General features: G+C 37.9%; 1 protein-coding gene and 1 pseudogene across 1 annotated transcript in view; both read right to left on the minus strand.

Moving 5' to 3' along the window:
- Slc13a1 (solute carrier family 13 member 1) overlaps positions 1 to 23,674 on the minus strand; it is a 78,722-nt gene that overhangs the window by 34,322 nt on the left and 20,726 nt on the right. The window contains exons 3-6 of the mRNA XM_021190847.1: positions 14,819 to 14,955; positions 12,474 to 12,661; positions 11,789 to 11,846; positions 11,660 to 11,708 (exon numbers count right to left, since the gene is read on the minus strand). Coding sequence (XP_021046506.1) covers positions 11,660 to 11,708; positions 11,789 to 11,846; positions 12,474 to 12,661; positions 14,819 to 14,955 — 432 coding nt within the window. The remainder of the gene's footprint in view (positions 1 to 11,659; positions 11,709 to 11,788; positions 11,847 to 12,473; positions 12,662 to 14,818; positions 14,956 to 23,674) is intronic.
- On the minus strand, positions 15,807 to 21,164 carry LOC110316050 (annotated as a pseudogene).

Below are 23,674 nucleotides of genomic sequence, written 5' to 3' on the forward strand. Positions count from 1 at the left end.
AGCATCTTCTGGAAATCTTCCTTTACTTAAACTTCATAGGTTTATTTGCATTGTATATGTCTATATCTTATACTCTTGTCTCCTCCTTCTCTTCTCCAGAATGCTGTTTATGTTTTATGAATGCAGTTTCTTCCTTTACCTCTCTAAACATATTAATGATATTTTCCTTTCCCATATTTGCCTCTTCCTTCTTGCATTGACTGTTACCCCCACACAGCTGATTTCTTTTTGTTTGGAACTTCTTCGTGCCTCAGGCTTTCTTCAGATACCTAGGAATTTGGAGTTTTCTGCTCATATTCAAGACAGCGAAATGCGGCTTCAAAGCTCTGTGTGTGTGCTTTGGGAGTCACTCTTGGCTGTAAGCTTCACTGACAGGTCTTTTCTGAGAAAATTCTAATGTCAGCATGCTGTTGTTTATTCTGTTGTGCTGATTGCATTCCCCAGGGAAGACATTTCTGGACTACTGTCTGTTGACACCTGGAGGACATTAGCGTAGGCTGCTGGCTCAGTGGAATAGACACTAGGTTCCAACTGCCTACACTCCTGGAGGGCATTGGAGCAAGCAGGTTATCTGTAGTCAGGGCAGGAGCTTTCGTTTGGTACCCATAGCTTCACTATGATCTTCCCCCTTGACTCAGAGCCATCCCTGACTCTTGATTCTCTGAGCTGCCTTCTATAAAGGTGATACTTCTTGATGGAGTAGCAGCTATCTAAGGGGACATTCAGAGATGTTTGGGGATTTAATGACTTCAGAAGCAAAGTTTGTCCCTCCCCTCCCCTTGCAATATAAATACTTTAAAAACTACACTATTTTAAATTGTTCTACTGGCTTTCTTCAATACTAATTAGGAATTCTGTGCTCACTGGTACCCAAGTCTTGTCCAGCCATTCATTTGCAATCCAGCTTCGGAAATGATTTTGCTTTCATTTCATTTCTTACCTTTATAGCTACAAAACTGATGGTGATCCTGGCCTAAGCAGTCTATTTGTTCATCCAGAGAGAGTGGAAGTAAATTGGCCTGCTTAACTTGTCATTTCTATGAAGGTCTGATGCACATATTTCTATGAAAACAGCAGCAAAAATATAGTGTAGGCTTGTAATGCAATCTATCTAGAAGGTTGAGGCACGAGGGTATGGTCTCTGGTTACATAGCAAGTTCAAGGAAAACCTGGGCAATTTAGTAAGACCTTGTCTGGTAATAAAAGAGAAAATTAGCCTGGGGATAAGCTCAGAGGTAGAGTGCTTTCTTGCTGTATGCATTACCTCAGCAAGCCCTTAGTTGCTGTTGTTTTAGTGAATTACTCTTTACTAATAAAGAATGGACAGATTAAGAATGGTAGCTTTATGTCTCATATGTCAACAGATCATATAACTAAAGAAGGGGAAACGGAGTGGAAGGTCAAGTGCCCAGAGGTATGAAAACACTGGGCTTCATTTTGTTTGCTTACTGAGTCTCCATGTGCTCAGTCAAATGGATAACAGATAATGCTATTTAGTTTTAATTAAGCTTGGCTTTTCATGATGTACCTATGGTTTAAAATACTTTCTTTAAGGAAATTGTTTTCTGCAAAGAAGTCACAGAATGTAAATCATGGGGTGAAAGGTAAGAGAGGATTCTTCTCATACTTTCTGGTGTGAACTCTTCTCGAAGATCTATTTATTGAAGATCTAGTCAGAGATAGTCTGGGGAACTCGGGGTACCAATAAAACGGAAATGATCAAGGATGGTCTTTGAAATAGGTTTTCCATTCTTTGAAGCTACTAAAAAACTATGGTTCATATTACAAATGAGAATATCAGCTTATAAAGCCATAGTGAGATGCACAGATCAGTATTCAAAATTTAGCATTCAGGGCAGGAAGGCTTTCCAGTGTGAAAATAAGCTATTTTTTTCAGCAATGCTTTAAATTATGATTTTTCATGGTACAGGATTTACTTTAAAAATTGTATTAAGTTAAATGCGAAACATTTGCAAGCTTCCTTTGTGACTTTGGAGGTAAGAAAAAATGTATGTGGCACTAGATTTAAAAAATGCTCTTTCTATAGTGGTAAAAATGACTGAAATAATATATAGATAATAGCATATTATCTGTTTTGTACCATAACAAATCCTTGTTTAACAATTTTAAATTAAAAACATTAAACATCTTTTTGAAAAATATCTCACTAAATTGTATGAAAGAAGAAATCTGTATTAACCATAAACTATAGTGCAAGTGAGTTTAATATTAGGAAGTGATGAGTCTGATTTGCTCAAGAGATTTCGTTTATCTTGTTACAAAGAGAATTTGGAATGGAAGATAATGCCCAGGGCCAGCTGTGCGAGAGATGAGGGTAGGAAAACATTCATAATGCCCATATCCTCTGTACAGTAGGGAGAAGGAAATGCCAAGTTAAGCGAAAGAACAGTACAATGCACCCGAAAGCCTCCTATCCTAAGCACTTCAAAGCATAAATTGTCATTACTTATGTGTTAAGGGAAATATGGTAATATAATTGAAAACTCCTGTAGGCAGATGCAACCCTGAACTCAGATTTTTTTTTCTCCTGTGGAGATTTCAAGGAAAATTAGCATTTCAGTGTTTGGAAGCATGACACATGCAAGAAAATTGGGTAAGAACATGAAAAAGGCCAGCAAGCAAACCTGAAGAAAGCAACCCACAAAGTCATCGGAAACTAAAGCTATAGGATACAAGTAAGTTTATTTATCATTAATGAACTCTTGGAAAGCTTTAAAATATTAGTATGCAAAATGGGGTTTTAAAATATAATTTAAAACTCAGTGAAGAGGTTCATCAATGAAATAGAAATAGCTTAAACAAGAACTGCTGAACTAGAGGGTTTACTTAAGTTATTTGTGAATAATCCTCAAGTCCACCAAAGAAGAAAACAAATGAGATGTCAGTACTTTTAAAAGACAAGGTTACCTAATGTATTTAATTGGAGGGAGAGGCAGACATGATTAGGACGAAGCGGTAGAAGATTGATGATTTAGAGTTTTTGGAAGAGTCAACAGAGACTCAGAAAGAATATACTAATATCAAATGATACTCTAAAAACTCTGTCTCTCTGTCTCTCTGTCTCTCTCATACACACACACACACACACACACACACACACACACACAAAACACAACACAGACTCATACACATCTCTAAAGTAACTGATAAGAAAAGATCACCTACAAGTCATGATACTTTGACTGATAGCTGACTTCTCAGAGGAAAACAAAAGAGTCAGAGGGCAGTAAAAATTAAAGTATGAGTATCCATAACGACTAAAACATACTTCAAGAATTGCACGTAGCTTTCTATTAAATAAAAAAGTGGAGATTCAACAACAAAAGACTCCTCTCTGAAGTATAATCTAGTTCTAGACTTTACTAACTTTGTAACACTAATAAAAAGTACAAGGAAAATGAATTAGAAATGATAGAAGATAGACCTGTAAATAGTATTGAAAATAAATAAATAAATAATGACATTATGAATAGTCACACATTTGCATATATTCATAGTAAAGTAGAATTAGTTAAACATGAACTGGAAAAATATGAGTAGTCCTAAACCCAGGACAATCATCAGAAGTCCATTTGTCTGTTACTCTCCTCTCTCTTGTCCCCACTAGCTACAGTACTAAGGAGAGGGAACTAGTAGGCCTTTCATAGACTAAGTGTCTCCATCACGAAGATGATACAGGAAAAACAGAAAGTTAAGGTCATTCTGGTTGAGGAACCATCATTTTAGCCTATTTAAATCGTCCTGAAACCCTTTGTAAACTGAATTTCACCCAGATAAAGGTTAGGGAAAACAACAGAGAAGATTCGTATGTCTATAGAGCCACTGGAATTTAAGCTAAAGTACCGATTTTCTAGTTAGTCTGGGGCCAGGTGTTCTAAATTGCCTTTCTTGGCAGAACTAAGGAGATTTGTTCCTACTATTAAGAACTGTATTTATTGCTATGTTTACCAGACTATGAATTTTTGGCAAGTATTAAGAAGTGTTGTCTTCTAGAATTTAATTTTCAGCCATAAGAATTTTCACCCCCAGACTAAACAACCCCTAATTCAAAGCTTGATACAATTTGTTCAAGGATGTTTTCTTCTCAAACTTATTCCCTTTGAGGAGCAGGTTAAATTAAATGAATGAAAACAATTATCTTTATTTTTCATAAAAATGTACTGAGTTTTCAATTTTCTTCATCCAAAGTTGCCTGGAGGTTTAGAGACTGAGAGAGTATAGAACTCTAGCTGTCTCTTTGAGTGATGGTAAGGCTCTACATAGAGGCGAAGAATTGGGGGCTTCTTCCTTTGGTGACTACAATTTCATTTCTGGAGGATGCCTGGAACTCATTTCTTATGAAAGTGCTATAAGTGATGTTTGGTTTCCTAGCTGTCACATGAGACCTGTGAAATATAATCACCTATGGATGCTGATGCTGGTGTTCTCTGGGATCAGCATTTGTTTTTCTAGTTCCTTTCTCTAAAAATATTGCAGGTGTGTTTAGAGAGCAGAGCGGAATTCATGAGCTATCCACTTAACCATCACTTTCTCTCTCTCTCTCTCTCTCTCTCTCTCTCTTTATTAGATATTTTCTTTATTTACATTTCAAATGTTATCCCCTTTCTTGGTTTCTCCTCCGAAAACCCCCTATCCCTTCCCACCTTCCCCTGTTCACCAAACTGCTCGCTCCCGCTTCCTGGCCCTGGCATTCCCCTGCATTGAGGCATAGAGCCTTTACAGGACCAAGGGTCTCTCCTCCCATTGATGACTGACTAGACCAACCTCTGCTACATATGCAACTGGAGCTATGAGTCCTACCATGTGTACTCTTTGGTTGGTGGTTTAGTCCCTGGAAGCTCTAGGGGTTACTTGTTAGTTCATATTGTTGTTCCTCCTATAAGGCTGCAAACCCCATCAGCTCCATCAGGATTTTCTCTAGCTCCTTCATTGGGGACCCTGTGCTCAATCCAATGGTAGGCTGTGAGCATCCACTTCTGTATTTGTCTGGCACTGGCAGAGCCTCTCAGGAGACAGCTATATCTGGCTCCTGTCAGCAAGCATTTGTTGACATCCACAATCATGTCTGGGTTTGGTGATTGTATATGAGATGGATCCCCAGGTGGGGCAGTCTCTGGATGGTCATTTCTTCGATCTCTGCTCCAAACTTTATCTCTGTAACTCCTTCCATGGGTATTTTGTTCCCCCTTCTAAGAAGGATCAAAGTATCCACACTTTGGGCTTCCTTCTTCTTGAGTTTCATATGGTTTGTGAATTATATCTTGGGAATTCTGAGATTCTGGTCTAATATCCACTTATCAGTGAGTACATATGTGTGTTCTTTTGTGATTGGGATACCTCACTCAGGATGATACCACTGTGGACATCAGTAGGATGCCCGTTAATGCTTAGGCTTTGCCCCATAGTGAGAGGAGAATCTTGTGGGGAAAATAATCTCCCTGTTTGGTATACAGCATGGAAACGTGCCCTTTAGTTATGATCACTATTAAATCGATTCTAGAAGTCTGAGAGACAACAGAATCTCCATCATCTTTAACTCCAGCCTGTTGTAATCATCTCCAGGAGCAGCCAAACTGCTTTTCTATCTACATGAGGACTTTGCAGTTCCTTAGCAAGAGCTTTACAGTTAATTTTATCTCTCAAGCATTTGTAATATTTTTCAAAGTCATCATAGAAGGTTTGATGCATCATGATGACATTTTCAAACATGCTCGTGAGAGAAACCACATAGTTTTTGTCTGTCTGAATTTGCGTCGTCTCGTGTAATAATAAAATCTCCAAACCCACCCATGTTTCTGAAGTTTTCATAGTGTAATTTTTTTCCTTACAGCATAATAAAATTCCATTTTGTATATGTGCAATGCTCCATTATTCATTTATCTGTGGAAGGGCTTCTGGGAAGTCCCATTTCCTTACTGTCATGAACAGGGCATCACTAAAACTGGATTGCAGCTGTGCAGGAGTCTCTGTGGGTGGATATGGAGTCCTTGTGTATGTTCTCAGGAGTTGTCTAGCTCAATCCCATGGTAGTTCAAGTTTTAATATTTTGAGAAACCTCAATACTGATTCCCATAACTTCCTTACTAATCTTGACTCTCACCAGCACTGAGGAAGGGTTTGTCTTTCCATAAATTTTCCCATTTTATTGTCCGATTTCTTGGTAGTATCCACGCTGAGATGAAGTGTTATATCAAAGAAGTTTTAATTTGTATTTGCTTTCAAAAATACTCATTGTCTATTTATGTTAGTTCTCTTGAAGACTATTCATTCATCTGGTGATTTTAACAGTCCCTTTGTTTTCCAATCCGTTAATTATTTTTTTCATGCAAAGTTGTAATATGACTCACAGTTTTATTTTATGCTTTTTCTACTTGCTTTTATTACAATTTATATACAGCATTAGTTATTTTAAATCAATTGTAATTGATAATACTGAAATTATCTAAGCATTCAACAAATAATTACTAAATAGTTACTGTAGCCACCACTGTTCCAGATATACAGTGTAATGATAATACTATATATATGGGTCTTGCATTTTAGAATAGGAAGCAGGTAATACCAAAATAAACTAAAAATAAGCAAATTATATGTAACCTATGAGAAAATGATATATTCTTTATAGAAAAAAAATGAAGTATGAGGATTTGGAATATGGTATATGGTTGCTACAATGAAGGAGAGTCAATAGGCTGCTCATAGGCATGGTAATATTGGACATGTGTTAAATTCATTTTTCTTGGTCAATGTTATATTATTATAATATATAGAGCATTTATTTGGGATTAATTATGAAATTTCTTCTACTTGAGAACTGTCTATTTACTACATAGTAAATTATAGATTCCTCTCTCTCTCTCTCCACCCCTACCCCCTTGTAGGTTGTGTGTGTGTGTGTGTATATGTGTGTGCACGCGCGCGAGCACACACATGCACATGAGCTTTATTGCCTTTGAAAAAATAAGGTAAGTTTATTAATAATCTCATGTTAATCTAATCTCATTAATTTCATGTTTAATAAAATTTAGGACAATTCTGAATTTTGTACAAAATAAATGGTTTTCATTGAATAACACCATATTAATTTTATTAGATTAAAATTTTAATTCTTTTGTAAAAATTATGACAGAACTGTGAAAATTATGGCAAAAGTTCAAGTCTCTTGTTTGTGAAGGAGCCTCACTCTATGGTCCTGTTTTGTTTGCCCGGAACTCACTATGTAGCCCAGGCTAGTCTCAAACTCATGGCCCTTCTCCTGCCTTAGCCTTCCAAGTGATGGCGTTACAAGTGCAGATCACTATACACAGTTCCAGCCTTTCATTTCTTTCTCTTTATCATTGAAATATATTTTAAATCACTCTTTTCCAAAGGAAGGTAATATTTCTATCTTATGGCTTGTAGATAAAATATGATGTCAAACTATATAGGGTTTATTTTAATCAATAGAACACCCTATCTACTTCAAGAGGAATGCACACAAACAAAACGTTAGGAACTCAAATATGCTTTCTATTTTATGACTAGATAAATTGGGTATAAAGTCTTTCATATAATCACTCAGTGTTAAATTGTCTAATGTAAGCTCGATGTACAGCTGCAATTCTTTAGAATTGCAGTATGAACCAAATAATTTGTTTATTCTTGAAAATGGAGCGATACTTGCTAAGAATCAAAACAATTTCAGATTTGTAGGTTTAATTTGGAGTGCCTGTAAAAAGCCAGGCAACTAGGAAGGGTTAATGGAGGAAGGGGTGAAGAAGGATTGATAGGGAGAGGGACAGTGGAACACATGTGGTGATGAAGGCAGAAAGTGGAATAACTGGGAGGGTGTGGGTAAAGTGGAGGTGGGTGGGAGGGTAAGGCAGACAAGGGGATAGGGAAGGAAAAACTAACACTAAGAAGTTTTGAAAGAGCCACATGAAAACCTACTATTTTTATAAGCTCTCTCTGTCTCTCTGTCTCTGTCTCTGTCTCTGTCTCTGTCTCTCTCTCTCTCTCTCTGTGTGTGTGTGTGTGTGTGTGTGTGTGTGTGTGTAAATTGGCATGGGAGAGATAGCTTAATAATTACAAGTACACATTGCTCTTACAGGGGACCCCAAGTTTCTTTCCCAATACCCACATCAGGCAGCTTATAACTGCCTGTCATGCCAACTCCAGGGGATCTGACCTATATCCTGGCCTTCTCAGGCCCCTGCATTCATGTGTACATATCCATTTACAGACTACAGAAACACACACATCCATAATTAAACATAGTAACATCAGGTTTAGAGCTGTCCTACATAGGGGAATAATGGTCTCCAAGACACAGTAGGTTATCGAACAAAGAACCCAGTGTAATGTGTGGCAATGTATGGCCCTCTTTGATCTGTGGATCAGAGACGCGTCAGAGTTCTCCAAAATAACACAGTCTATCATCACTGCTGCTAGTGTGTTACTCCACAGGATTTGAAAGTAAGACCCTATGTCTGAAGATACCACATACTTGGGGAACAGGCAAACCAATTTGCTACTGAGCTGAAAGCTCCCTCCTTCCTGGCTAGTTTTCATAGTGATAAGGGATGCTATTAAGGCTGGCAGTGGAAGAAAAAAAATAATCAACAGTCTTGCCTAAATGGGAATCCTGTGAGCTATAGAAATGACCAAGTCTAACAAGGTTTAAAGTGCCATGTATATTATGGGAATAACCAGCAATTTTTTTTTTTTTGGTTGAATGTAAGGCCCACTTTACTGGACAAAATTGATGAATGACACTCCAAACCAGCCAAGAACCTGTGACTGGGCAGTTTTGAAGAACCAACAATTATTGCTTTGCGAAATAGACATCGTATCAAGCTATCTTCTAAATACACATAACCTTCATTAAATAAGCTTGTTTTTGCAGTGGACTGTGTGTGTGTGCGTAAACACACAACTGGTCAAAAGGCAAAGCATGTGTCAGTGTCAGTGTAAGGTACTCATCTCTAAGTGTTATGTCTTTCTTACACTCTCTTTATCAAGGGTTCAGGGAACATTAAGAAAGAGCCAGAGGTTTGGGAGGACTATTGCAAAACAGGGGCTTCTGGCTGTAACGGAGCTACTGAACTCATGAGCTCACAATTCTAGCTGCAGCTGCTTACAATGGTCCCTGAGCCTTTGATAAAGAGAGTGTGAAAAAGATATCACACTTAAGAAATCCGCACCTCACAGTAACGTACGTTCTCCCTTTTGGCCAGTTGTGTGTGTGTGTGCGCGCACACACACACACACACCGACACAAGATCAAGCCATTAAAAATTCCATAGTGGATGGGGGAGGGACTCATGAGGCCTACCCTTACCTGAAGACCTCTTGGAAATTGATAGCTGCTAGAGGGGAAGGTTTCCTTCAGTAAGGCTCCACCTGCAGCAGTGGCCCTACATTCGTGCTTACAGGCAGTGCTAACTGGATTCAGTGGTTTATTGTTACAAGGGGGAAGGAAATGGAGGGGTTTAAGAGACATGGGCCTGTTGGAGTTTGGGAAGAATAGAGAGAAGTGGGAGTCAATGTGATCAAAACACTTTATATATACATATGAAAATCTCAAAGAGGAAACAAAAATATTTTTCTATATACAACACGTTTTTTTCCCTAAAAGCCTATTCTACAGAGAAAAAAAATCTTTTATACTTGAATTTTAAAGTATTAGGGTCTGAAAGACCATATAAAAAATCAGCACTTACAAATTTGCTTCTCTCTTCTAAACTTAGATGGCAATCTTTATTGCCTACAGTACACCCCCACCTACCTAACTATTTTCATGGGAAAGTTTACCTCCATCTGTGTTCCCCATTTCAATCCACTGCATCCCAGTCTACCCTCACCTAGTTTAGAACAGTGAAGACATTCTCTATCATTTTTTTTCTTGTTGCCAGGGCCTGATTAATCAGAAAACTCAAGTCAGTTTCATATCCCTTTGGTGGTACAACGTTACCAGAGAATGCATCCCAGAGTAGAACTTGCCGTGTTTCCCATTAGCTTCATGGTTTCTTCCCACAAGAGAACCTCCCAACTTACTGTGGCTTCAAAGACCTGCCCTTAGCCTGGCCAGGCATTCCACCCTTCTCCAGCACCTGTCCAGCAGAGGCATCCCAAAGGCTATGAGCTTTGAAACAATGAGATTTTGATAAATGTATTCTTTGATTAGAGTGTCGTTTTCTATTTTACCTCTTCATATTCACTCATCCCTTAATTGGTGAAGATAAATATTGAATTCCTACTGTGTTTCAGATAGTGGATATGCTGAGGTTAAAACCAGAATACAGTAGACCTGTTCTTATAGACATAGAATTTGCAATCATCTCTTACAGATTGTCATCTTCCCAGACTCAAGCACTTTATCTAATACCCCTTCTCCATGATATGCCCACATTAAACTAATTGTGCTACTTTTTGGCTTTTGTGGAAACCTGTAGCCTTTTTTGTGTCTATATTGTTGTTTTCCCTAGATTCTGAGATATTTATATTAAAGAGTAGTCTGTTTGTAACATCTCTCCCTACAAAGCCCAGAACACAGTGGATAGCAAATCAATTTGAACTTAAATTTTAGGCATGGTGCCAGAAAGCTAGCTTGCTAAAGATATTCCTAAGGAAGTTACTGGCTATGTGTACATTTTTTACCCCGTCTCTTTAGACTTGTTAGGCTTCACGAGCGTATACAAAGTTTATTTTCTAATGTATGCTTCTATAACACACCTGCCTCACTTAATTTTTAATGTTATATAAGGGATATTTCTAACCCTAAAGATAATAATGATTTCACAAACATGAATTTTTTTTCATAGAAACCTTCAGGTAGACACAGCTAATGGTTTAAACCTTATCTTGCATTTATTTTCTCTTTCCAGAGAACTCATTCTTTCATTGAAATTTCTAGGAGCAATAATGTTCCTTTTCCCATCGAGCTGCATGCTAATGTATTAGGCAGCCCAAAGAGGAAATATATACCTTGCTCTCTTCTTCTTAATGCCATGGTTACTGTAGGACTATTTCTAAGTAGGATTATTTTCAGCCGTCTTGAGAAATTCTGCTCCTGGTGCAGTGCATTGCAGTGTTTTTATATTGATTTATCTGAAGGAAATGCATTATATGGTGCGGTTTTCTAAGGTCCCCTTCCTCTCCTCAATGTCTACAACAGCTACAACTCTTGCCTGGATTTAACAGAAGCAACTCATGAATTCCACATTGAAATTTTAGTAGCAGTGAGAACGCTAAAACTACATGCTCATTTATAAGTATATGAAAAGGGGTATTCTAAGTCTGTATTCTGAAGAAACAGAGATGATGCTAATGAGAATCAGTGTAATGAGTCAACAAGATTTAGTAAGAACTGAAACAGTATTCTGTGAACAGAAATGTTTCCTTAAATTCAGTTGGCTAATCGCCATTACCACAATTCTAGAAGGAAAAAAAAATAATGATGTGAGTTTACGAAGTCTAAAATAATGTTTATCTGGATGTCTATTGAGAATGTCTTATCAAACCATTGTACCACACTTGGGCTTTTTATACAAATTAATTTTATATGAGAAAGTAACACATTTTAAAATAGGCATGTATCCAGTTAGAGTGTGACTATAATTCATGTACAAGTATTCAGGAAGAATCAAATGTAATGTACCTTTTCTGTCTCCATCTTTCTTGACACTTTCCCTTTGTCATTACTGCTTCTGAAACATAAATTGACCCAGTTTGTAATTTCATCACAATGTAATTTGGAAAATCTTTATTAAATATCAATAGTCTTTACCCTGGAGCTGGCTTTGTCTTCTCTTTTTTCTCATTTGTTTCTTGTCCAATAGCAGTTTCTGTAAGATATTAAATGAAAGAAAGTCCATTTAAATAGAGAGCTATCAATGGGTCTGCATATATGCACACATGATGTGTATGTGTGTTTACATATGTGTATGTATGCATTAGAAGGTAGAAGCATTATTTGAAATTTAAAAATAAACAAGTTCACCTTATATTAATATAGTTTCTTTCTTTTATAGGCACAAATATCCTGCAACATCTTTCATTGTATCTGAGCAGTTTATCAGAGCAAGAAATACCAATGGTGGAATTTAATGTTGTGTTGTACCCCAATAGGATGTAGGAATTAAATTTCTATAGTGTGTGCAGGAAAACCATTCATGAGAAAGAGGAATAACCTGGATGTCTATGGGTAAGGACATAAAAGCATTCCTTTGGACTGGCTAGAGGGTACAAAGGCATTCTTCCTTTTTATGACAGAGAATATATTCAACAGTTAATTTAATGTAAGATATTTGTAGAATTCATTTGGATAGGTACTGGAGACTACAAAAATAGTGAGACTAAATGTATCTCATGCATTTATGCATTTTTAATTCAAAATATGTCCCAGCATCATTGAATTTATGCCTACTGCCCAAATGACTAGACCCCACTGTGGCCATATCAATACATGATACCATCAATGTCCAGTCCATGGGCGGCAGATTCATTGAAATAAGTCATCTGAGTGGCCTCGGCCTCTGCTTCAGCACTGATGATCTGCTGCGCCACAGCCTCCACGATGGGCATCACCATGGCAGCAGTAGAGGTGTTGCTAAGCCACATAGATAAGAAGGCAGTGCTGCTCATGAACCCCAACGTCAGCCTGAAATGAGAGGGTCTTTAGTGCGGAGCTGTGCTGTCCAGCTCATGTAGTTCTCTACAGTCAACTATTTCAAAAGTGTTTGCAAGTTGGAAATAATGTGCTTCAGAACACAGAAGGTCAAGTTTCTGCCCTGATGGGGGACTCCAAGTGTATTTACACAGACAGGTAGGAAATTATTAAGATACATGCCCCTTAAGGGTACAAAGAGAACATTCTTTTCAAATATCAGATACTAACATAAATGTACAGCTAACTGCAAATTGGTATAATTGGTATGTAGCAAAACAGCTTGAGTGTTACCCTAATACTTGAGTATGGTTGTTTTAATGAATAAGCTACTTGTCTCTAGACCCAAGGAAGAGGAAAGTGCCTTCAACCAAAGAGAATCTCTTTCTTTTGTTTCACCTTTGGACCATTTTTCTGTTTGTTAGCATGTGCAGCAAAAAGAAGTAGGAACAAGATTCCTATTTATAAATCTTCCTTTCACTCATTCATTCTTCTGGTTCAATATATAGTGGGTGGAGAAAATGGCTACAATCACTTGCTAAAATGAAGCTTGAAAACTTTCTATAGATTCTATTAGTTATGATCTCCTGAACCTAGCATTCCTTCCTGTTGTCAAGAATTAGATTTATTATTTGTCTTTTCTTATACATAGAGTAATTCATCCTTAAAATAACACATCTAAGACTTTGGGACTTAAACCATTTCTATAAAACTTCAGCATGATATTTGAGCAGGGGTGGGAGGCTGATCTGATAGGAGATGCCAAAAATCATTCAGAAGGAGATATTTCTATGAAGTGCTAATTATATAATCACCCTTTTAAAAAAATTAGCTCTCTATAAACAATTCTTTACTGTGTTTCCAACTTGAATATGATGATTTTTTTTACGTGTGAAACAACATAAAACATCTTAGAAATATGCTTAAACAGAACTCACTCTTAATTTAAAAAATAAAAACTATAACTATACTATGATTAAAAACTAAAACTATACTAACTTATAGTATCTATGGAATGTATAATTTTTTCCATGTTAAAAACATTAGCATTATGTGAAGCTTCTGCTGATAGAAATGCCTTAAACCAAAGAGGCAAATAATGGTGTGATGAACAGGAGTCCTGCCTAACTGCACACTGCAGTGTCTTCTCTCCTGGAACAATGACCAAGGAAAAGATTTCTATGGTACCCAAGAGGAAAAGGTACTATTCCACTGTATTTACATAATAAATATATTTTAGAGAATTATATTTATAAGATAAAATCCTAAGTAATATATTTTGTCATGTTTGTCTAGTATGTGCCATATATACAGAGAATTATGCATAAACATACATGGGTAGTATTAGTATTTTAGCAAAGAAATTTGCTCTACAGTGGTAAACACAGAGTCTCCTATGCCCTTGAAGAAATTATGCAACAGAAGTCAACTTTTTCCATATTTTCCAAAGGATGATAAGAAGGAGAAAAATCACCTAAGGCTTTAAAGCATTATGCAAATTATTGTGACACTGGAAATGTTCCTTAGCTGATGTTCGTGTTCATAACAAGAGGTGGAGTAGAACCCAAATAACCAATTAATTCAATGGAATGAAAAACATTCATTTCAGTGAAGGGGAATCAGTCAAATGAGTAATTTCGCATACAGAAGAAAATTCTCAATTGATTGTTTCACTTTGCAACACTTGATTTGAAAAGAAAAATGTGTTCACCTTGAAATTTTCCTGCACAGATTTGTATTCTGTCAGTAATGTCTTTGTCTTTGGTTCTTAACATCCTCCCTACTGATAAAGGTTTCTCTTGAATGAGTTTTGAATGTGTAATCAGCCAAATAAACAAGATGGGATTGAAATCTACTCTGAAGTGTATCAATCTCCTGTGCTGGGGTTCAAGGCGCCTCTCATCTTTGACTCCAATGGTGTGTTAAAGCTGAGAGTGTTGTGTGCATCTCTTCCAATCTCCCTGAAATCTGACCTGCACTAAAAGGAAACTGGTTGCTGTTTTCATCCTACCCCTCAAGCACTCTTCACATCACCTTCATGGTTATCCTGCTGCCCAAGGCAGTTCCTGCATTACTTACTTAAATTTTGCTGGGCACACAACCATATGCTTAGGATATAATGTAGGTGCTGTATACATACATAATACTCACCAGGCTGGATTCACCCCCACCATCATCACCATCCTCAGAGCGATCCTCCTGTGCAAATTCCATTTTTCTATTGATGTTGCTAAACAGATGACTCCAATTAGCAGAAGGTGAAAGTCTTTGAAGTAGGCAGAAGCCACCTGAAATTGCAGTGAAACCCACGATTATGTGTCTTGGTCCAGGAATGATGTACAGCAGACACTCTTAGGCTACTTCTCTTAACTGTGACCTTCAACTGCGCAATTTTCTATTGTGTCAGAGGACATGTAAATGTGTTTGAATACACACTGTATATAGTTTCACTCAGAAACACTATTTTAAAGAATACAGGAAAATATACATACAAAAAGCACTAAATTTTTTAAAAATGAGTCACGTCGTACAAGTGATGCTATACTTTAATTTCTCCATATATAAACCGATATTACTGTTAAAAAATGTCTTTAGTGGAGTACTGAAATGTCAGGGAATTCCACAATAGTCCCCACGTTTTCAAATCTTCATCCTCACCAACCTGAATTCACAACTTTATCGGTTTTCTGATAACCATAGTCCTCCTGCATATTTGAATGATTTCATCTTCAAAGTAGTTTATTATAAAACAAGTGTCTTTACCTAAAGACTGACATTTTAAACCACTTTTACCTATCATCACTCAGAGAGGAACAGAGAGTCCAGTCACTTTGAGCAACTATTTGCCAGAGTAATTCCAAAGCATTACTCAACATGTTTAATAAAAATCTCCCGATTCTGTTAAAATTGTGTGTTCAGTTGAGTTAGAATCTCAACTCTTAAAACTCCGGATTTTTCTCCCACTCGCCTTCAAAAACCTTTAAATGATAATTTATCTTATATTTTCCAAAAGAAGTGGTCTAGCGCTTTTCCTATTTTCAGAATGTCTTTAATTTTAATAAATTTACTCATAATTTGTTAGAGAAAGCATCTCAAGCTACTGGTATTTAGAACTGATATTAGGAAATGCTTGATAAAATCAAAGCACAAAGCTATGCTGAGCAAAATCAGACCATGTTTTCTGAATATACTGGGGGGGGGGGATGTCTATCCTGTGTGCCTCTGGGCTTTTCTAAGTTTTAGCTGCTTCGTGTTCGTTTCTTCTCTTTAGATAGGTCGTAAAGCCCTTATGCAATGCCCGTCCATAGGTCCAAAGTGATGCTCTTTAACAATGGTCATTATATGCTGGGCTAACAATTCTGAGGGGCTATGCTGAAACTGAACTGACTGTATGTGCTGGAAAATGGAACGATACTCCTATTCCTTTTGTTACTACGGGTTAGATCCCGGCAAAGCATCCATTCCTGAGCCAAATAAGCCACTGCGTCATACAAGGTCCTCATCAAAGTCATCCATCCTGACATTGGCCTGGGTCTCTAGAGTAATGGAAAAGGAAGACTTCCCTGAGGAAATGTCTCCTTTGTTTCCCGTCTTGTCATGGCTTTTAGAGGTCTTTCCTGGGGGAAGTGGTGAACTTTTCTCCTGGACCTCCTTGTATGCAGTCACCCGGAAATCCTTTTCTGGCAAAAAGTCCCTGTGCTCACTTTTGCTCCTCTTGAATGCTCCACACACCTCATTTCAGGATCTCTCTGTGAAAGGTTCCTCCTCCAGCTCCTCTGCTTCCCACGGCTTTTCCTTCCCTGCGCGCAGGCTCTCCCTCTTGCCTGACTTCTTCCTGGTTTTTGCTTGTACTGGCTGACTTTAGGCATTAATTTGAGCTCTCCATCAAACTCGGGTTCTTCCCTACCCTTATTTTTGTCCTTATCTTGCTCATCCATCTCCTCCTGGAAGTTAGCCGTCTTTTTCTCAAAATCATACTGGAGCTTATACCTTTTGGGCGACTGGCTGCCTCGGAAGGGCTTCTAAGGTGTCCATTTTGGAAGCAAATGAATTAGATTTCAATTTTTACGTTAGCATCAGAGAAGCCCCTTTCTCCCGCAGCTTCTCTTCATCAGTATTTGATTCTGTCTTTTGTTTTGTTTTGCTTTGTTTTGTTTTGTTTTTCCTTCCTAGTCTCTGCCTTCTGCTCTTCCAGATACGGTTTGTGTGTGTGTGTGTGTGTGTGTGTGTGTGTGTGTGTGTGTGTGTGTGTGTGTGTGTGTGTGTGTGTATGCTGCTCCTCCCGAAGCAGGGCTCTCCTCGATCTGAGAGATACCACATGCAGAGCCAGTGGCTGGTGGACTCTTACCCACAGGGCTCTTTTTGGATGGACTCAAAGCCCCGGAGCCATGGTAAACTGACCTTAGTGTGCTTCAGACTGATATCCAGCACCCCCTGACATAGATAAACTCACCTGGATATATTAGAAAGTGGAGGACTAGGGTTTGTCAGGGGGCTAAGACGTGGTGACCTTTGCCTAACTACCATAGACTGGAGGGGGATTTTAAGAACAGGGCTTCTGGCCCAGGGACTCAGATCAGAATCTGAGGCTCGTGACGCAGAACCAGTACCATAGGTGGTGGCATCTAGCCATGGCCTTGAGCTCTTAGACCCTTTTATATTTTGAGAAGTGCCTCCAGAAAATATCTCATATCCTCATATCCCTGGCTATCACCAGCTACCTGAAGTGGCCAGCTATCCTTGGAAGAGGACATTTTCTCTTTTGTAGACTTGTGCTTAGACAACTCAACTCTGCTGTGGTCTGAGGATGCCTGGGGGAATGAGAGCGTCTTGACATATCAGAGGATGAGTGAGGGTTTCTAGAACGGTTCCTGAACCGTGGTGAAGGGTCGCTTCTCTTTGGGTATCTGGATCGAGAACAGTTCCGATGAGGGCTGTATGTTAGTAATTCTGCCAACTGGGACAGTAGTTTCCATAGCCACCTTGGTTGTACTGGCCCCACGGTTAAAAGCCTCGGTCTCGCCCACAGGCCTCCTGTAGCCTCTGTTGTGACCTGGAAATCTCGATTCTAGTATACTCGGAGATGATTCCTTTCTCTGTTATGAGCTGCCGCATATGATCTGGAATGAGAGCTAGAACTCAGCCTGTGCTTCCTTGAATGAGAGACAGATCAGCATCAGCATCGAGACTTGGAAAACGAATGAGACTGGGGTTTTGATGTAGATCTTGAGCAAGAAGGGCGAGACTAGACCAGGATTTGTTTGTTTTTATCGTCTTGGAAGAGATCAAACCTCAAAGATTCTATTATTGCTTGAAACTCACAGCAAAAATTCTGCTTTAGAGGCTGGAATGATGATTCACTTGTTCAGAGTGCTTGCTATAGTCAGTCGTGGTAACTAGCACTTGTCTTTATTCCTACCACCTGGACCGGCCGGCCAAAACAGCCTGCCAAAACCTTACACCATGCCTGCCCTCCATTACATCTTTTTCAGAATGAGAAGAATTAAATGTTTCACAACAAAAAGAAATGACAACCATTTGAGTAGCTGCAGAGGCTCTCATCTGAGACCAAAGGGATGTCTGATTGTTTCTTCTCCCCCTTCCTCTATGAATTTCTTCAATGATGAAACATCTGGAATAATTTTCTAAGTGGGTCTTGTTGCCCTTCTGACCTGCCCTGCTTCTTTTTTTTTTTTTTTNTTTTTTTTGTCACCATATCTTGCAACTGCTTACATAACTCTATGCCCCCCAGTCTTATGCCTGACACCTATCCTGTGGCTTCAGAAACTGATGTTTTTAAATCATCAGAATTCTTGACACAAACTAGGAACTCTGTAAATAAAACTGAATAAATTAAAGAGTAAGCAAAGAACACTATGATTTCTGAGCTCCTGCCTTCCAAATGTCTGTCTTCAATCCTAACCCTTCCAGCCACCCAACTCTGTGCCATTACTTGCTATAACTGCTTAAGTGTATTGATTTTCCTGTGTGTCTATTCCTGTAAACACTTTTTTCTGTCAGTAGTTTGTTCCTTGTTCTTTGAGAAGTTTTTCTTGGCCTACTTTGAAATATTTCTAATCTGTTCTCACAATTGTGTATACTTTAGAAGGTTTCCTGTGTGCCCCTCTTGTTTAATACATTTGCTGGTAAATCCTACAGACTTAATTCCTATCTCTGTGTGACTAACATGCATACTAACACAGCAGAGATCAACTACACACTTGCAGAATGAGTGGTGACTTCAACACTCTTTGTATTCTGACAGAGAAGTCCAAGTTCCAGAATGTGAACCCAACAGACATTTCCATTTCCCACAAACATCTAAGTCTTAGTGATTCAAAATAACAGACGCCGTCTCAACTCAAATATCCTTCAAATATTTTCTTCCTCCTGTTCTCTGTTTCATGAAGAATAAAACTCCATCTAGTCTGTGGACTAAGTGAAATTTCAGAGTTATCTGAAATTCCCTTTTCATTTCCAATATGTGTGCACTGTTCCTTTTACTGTCTCTGTATTTTAAATGCACTGAATCTTCTCTATTCACACATGATCCCACCATTAAGGTCCCACCACTGTTTTCTAACTGATCCTATACCACTGTTAGTCACTTTTATGAAGTGTGAATCTAGTCACACCATCAACCGTTTTATCCCCTTTCAGGTAATTCTGTGGTACCTGAGAACTAATCCTGTATTCTCCATTTGTCAAACATAACCCATTTAAATTCAGGCTCACTGCATCTCTCCAGCTCAATCTTTTTACCACCTGATTTCACCCAATTGTTTTCTGTGTATGTATTCTCCAAACAGAAAAATAATTAAACAGTTGGTTTCAATTTAAGCTGTAATCAGCTTTTAGCATTTTCTACAAACTTCTCATCTTCCTTCATAGGTTAAAACAGACGTGAGTTTTCCCAAGATTTCTTTGCTAGGACCCTAATCTGGACTACATGGTAGTATTATGACAAAACCATGTATATTGTGTTGACTTTTTCACTTCATTAGACTAAATAACTTTGAAGATAGAATGAATTATATTGATCAAATAATTATGAACTTATCACATACATAGCACATACAGCTTGCGTTTAATAAGAATTTAATTACTAAGTCCCTAGGTTCAAGAATCTTGGAAGTTATTAAATGAAAAGAAGTAAACTATCAGAGAAGGCAATGCAGTATGATGAACACACAGGAGATACTTCTTTAAGGCATAGTTAAGTTTAAGAGTAAGCAACCACTTTTTCCTAGGAAGTGTGGGAAGTTGGTCTGTAAGAACTAATACTGATCCACCCTGGGATTCATCCCATAAAAAAATCACCAAACGCAGACACTATTGCATAGGCCAACAAGATTTTGCTAACAGGACACTGATATAGCTTTTTCTTGTGAGACTATGCCAGTGCCTGGCAAATACAGAAGTGGATGCTCACAGTCATCTATTGGATGGAACACAGGGCCCCCAATGGAGGAACTAGAGAAAGTACCCAAGGAGCTGAAGGAGTCTGCAACCCTATAGGAGGAAAAACAATATGAACTAACCAGTACCCCCTGAGCTTTTGTCTTTAGCTGTATATGTAGCAGAGGATGGCCTAGTCGACCATCAGTGGGAGGAGAGGCCCTTGGTCTTGTGAAGATTATATGCCCCAGTACAGGGGAATGTCAGGGCCAGGAAGCAGGAGGGATGGGCTGGGGATCAGAGCAGAGGGAGGGTATAGGGGACTTTTGGAGAGGAAACTAGGAAAGGAGATAGCATTTTAAATGTAAATGAAGAAAATATCTAATAAAAAAAAAGACATAATACTCGAATTTTGAAAGTTGCTCTTTTTGTGTGTTTTACTTATGGAAATAACTCATTGACTGCTATGGTGTGATGTTGTTGTTTCCCTAAATCTATGTATGGGAGCATTGAATGAACATAACATTGGCTCTACTTTCTTACAAAAGATTGTAGAAGACATTCTCTTGTCCTTCATCATGAGTGAAACACAAAGTCAGCATCTACAAAGCAGAAAGTTAACCCTTAACATACACCAAATCTATTGCTATTTTAAAATTTTATTTTATTTTATTTGTGTGTGTGTCAGTGAGTGTTTGTGTGCATACACACATGCTTACATGTGTCTGAGTACATATGGAAGTAAAAAGAGGGTGCTGTATCCACTAGAGATGAATTTATAGGCAATTGTGAGTGGTTCAATGCCAGTTTGTGGAACCATAGATCCTTTACAAGAACAAGTGCTCTTTGCTGCTGAAACCTCTACAGCTCCTTTACTGGGCTTTGAACTTGTAACTTACAGCATCCAGAAGCATGAGTAATTACATTTCAATTGTTTGTAAGTTCCCAGCTTCAGTTAATTTTGTTATTTTGTTTTAGGCACCTGAATGAATAGTTGATACATTTAAAATTATAACTCTGCTTAAAGTTACATAATAAAATCTCATGCTATCTTTGTCTATACCAGAATATCAATCAACCTTTTCTCTAGTGTAACCATGATGTATAAACTTCCTGAAAGTTAGTCATTAGCAGCCTTGTTTATCAGACTATAACTCTGGTATCAAAGTACTTATGTTAAGCAATACTTATTTTACTTACTAATGGATATCAAGCAAAAGAAGATAGCAGGGCAAATGTATAGAACAGTTTTTTTTTTTTAACTCTGAAACTATGTGCAAGCACTGAAGAACACACAGAAAACATTAATAGTTCACATGAGGTTTGGCACTATCAACAGTTTTAGGGAAATCTCTGGTTGTCTTGGGATGTATCCCCAGAAAATGAAGGTAAACAACTGCATTAGTAAGTGACTACGTACAAGAATATGTTCAGAACTATGTTCTTTTATGGGCATAGTAGGGGCAGATGTTGAGAAGGGTCTTTAGGTAGCTCTGGCTATTCTGACACTCACTGTGTAGACCAGTCTAGCCTCTAACACACAGAGATATACCTATCTCTGCCTATGGAGTGCTAGGATTTAAAGTATGCACCACCATGTCCAGCAAGATGTTCTTGTAACCTATTTGATTCATTGAGGGATTATCATACTTTTAAAAGAATAGAGAGTAAATGTGTAAATGTTCTAGGTATATTGTTGTTATTATTTTGTTGTTTTTTGTTTTGTTTTGTTTTTATGTACATGATCTCTGTAACAACTATTCAACTTTGTCAGTGGCATGCAAGAGCCAGAGGCAATATAAAATAAATGGCAAGGTTGTATTGCAATAAATCTTCACTTTGAAAATTAGGTACCAAGATGGATTGGCCTTCGGTTCTTAGATTATCAATCCTTTGCCAGCAAATATGGTCTACTTTGTAAACAAATTTGAGATTAAACTTAATGAAGAAGGTTCATGTTCTCTGTTTGCCATTGCAGATGCTATCTAACTTTTCATAAGGATCAGATATACTTGAGGAAGAACATTGTGTATAGCCTAACACCCAGGAGACAGTCACAGAAAATTCTCTTGGGGACGAGGGATGTGGCTCAGGTGGTAGAGTGCTTGCCTAGCATGCACAGATCCCTAGGTTTTAGTATCAGCACCAAATAAACCACAGCCTGGTACATGCTTATACTCTCAGACATACACTTGGAAGGTAGAAGCAGGGGGATAAGAAGAAGGTTCAGGTCATTCTTTGCTGCATAGAGAGCTTGAGGCCAAGAGGTTGTAAAATAAGTAAATAATGGAAGGAAGGAAAAAAAGAAGTACTTGTGATTTCGAAATAACACTGATAAATATAACTATTTTGAGAGAAAAATGGATATGTCAAGTAAAATTCATGAGGTTTAAAGTCCGTTTACAAGATCAAGATAGTTACATTCCTGCCCCCAAATGGGATTTCATCTAAAAAAAAATATGGAATTTTTCAATCAAAACACCTGGGTTCCTGCCTAGTTATATAATTTATCAGCTGAACAACCTTTGCCCAAATCAATAAAAAGTCATGAAAAGTAGTACTGTACATTGTCTGAGAGCTAAATAAAAGTGTCTCTTTAAAATATGCTTTGTTGGTTAAAATTAATATGATTATATACCTCATTTTAGAATATTTATTTACGTTGTTTTGTTATGCAATGATTAAATTTCTGGTCTGCATTTTAACTGACTTAATAACAAACTTGACAGCCCAGTAATTGCTTCATCCTTAAAGCATTTGCTTCATTTGGATCTAAGGCTTTCACACCTTTCTGGTTTTCCTTTTCTCTCAGTAACCTTTTCTTCTGGTCACCTTGCCTAATACTTTCTCTTCTCATTAAACAGTTTCTGGTTTTGCTGCTGTTGTTGTTGTTGTTGTTGTTGTTGTTGTCATTTGCATTATTATTTGCATTATTTGAGACTGGCTTTCTCTATTCATCTTCAAATGACCTTGTATTTACAAGGCTCAGGGTGGCCTCAAAATTGCCTCCAGCTTACTTACATAACAGGTCTAAGCTACCATAGCCAGTGTTGCCATTCTCTGAAGGTTGTAATATACAACAATCTGTTTTGATTTTCCTTCTTCCTTTTGTTTCTTCTTTCTTTCTTTCTTTCTTTCTTTCTTTCTTTCTTTCTTTCTTTCTTTCTTTCTTTCTTCCTTCCTTCCTTCCTTCCTTNTTTCTTTCTTTCTTTCTTTCTTTCTTTCTTTCTTTCTTTCTTTCTTTCTTTCTTTCTTCCTTCCTTCCTTCCTTCCTTCCTTCCTTCCTTCCTTCTCTTTCTTTCTTTCTTTCTTTCTTTCTTTCTTTCTTTCTTTCTTTCTTTCTTTCTTTCTTCCTTCTTTCCTCTTTTCTTTCCTTTTTTAAAATTTTCATTGAGGTTTTGCCGGAATGAATATCTGTGTACGGAGGTCATAAGCCCTGAAACGGGAGATACAGACAGCAGTGACTGCTATTCGGGGACTGGGAATTGAGCCTGGGCCCTCTGGAAGAGCAGCTGGTACTCTTAACCACTGAGCTCCCCCACCTCCACTTCAATTTTACGTCTTCACTTACTTTCTTAAACGCTGATGACTGCCAGGTCTAGTAACTCC

The sequence above is a fragment of the Mus pahari genome, chromosome 2 (assembly GCF_900095145.1).
Source record: "Mus pahari chromosome 2, PAHARI_EIJ_v1.1, whole genome shotgun sequence".
Lineage (NCBI taxonomy): Eukaryota > Metazoa > Chordata > Mammalia > Rodentia > Muridae > Mus > Mus pahari.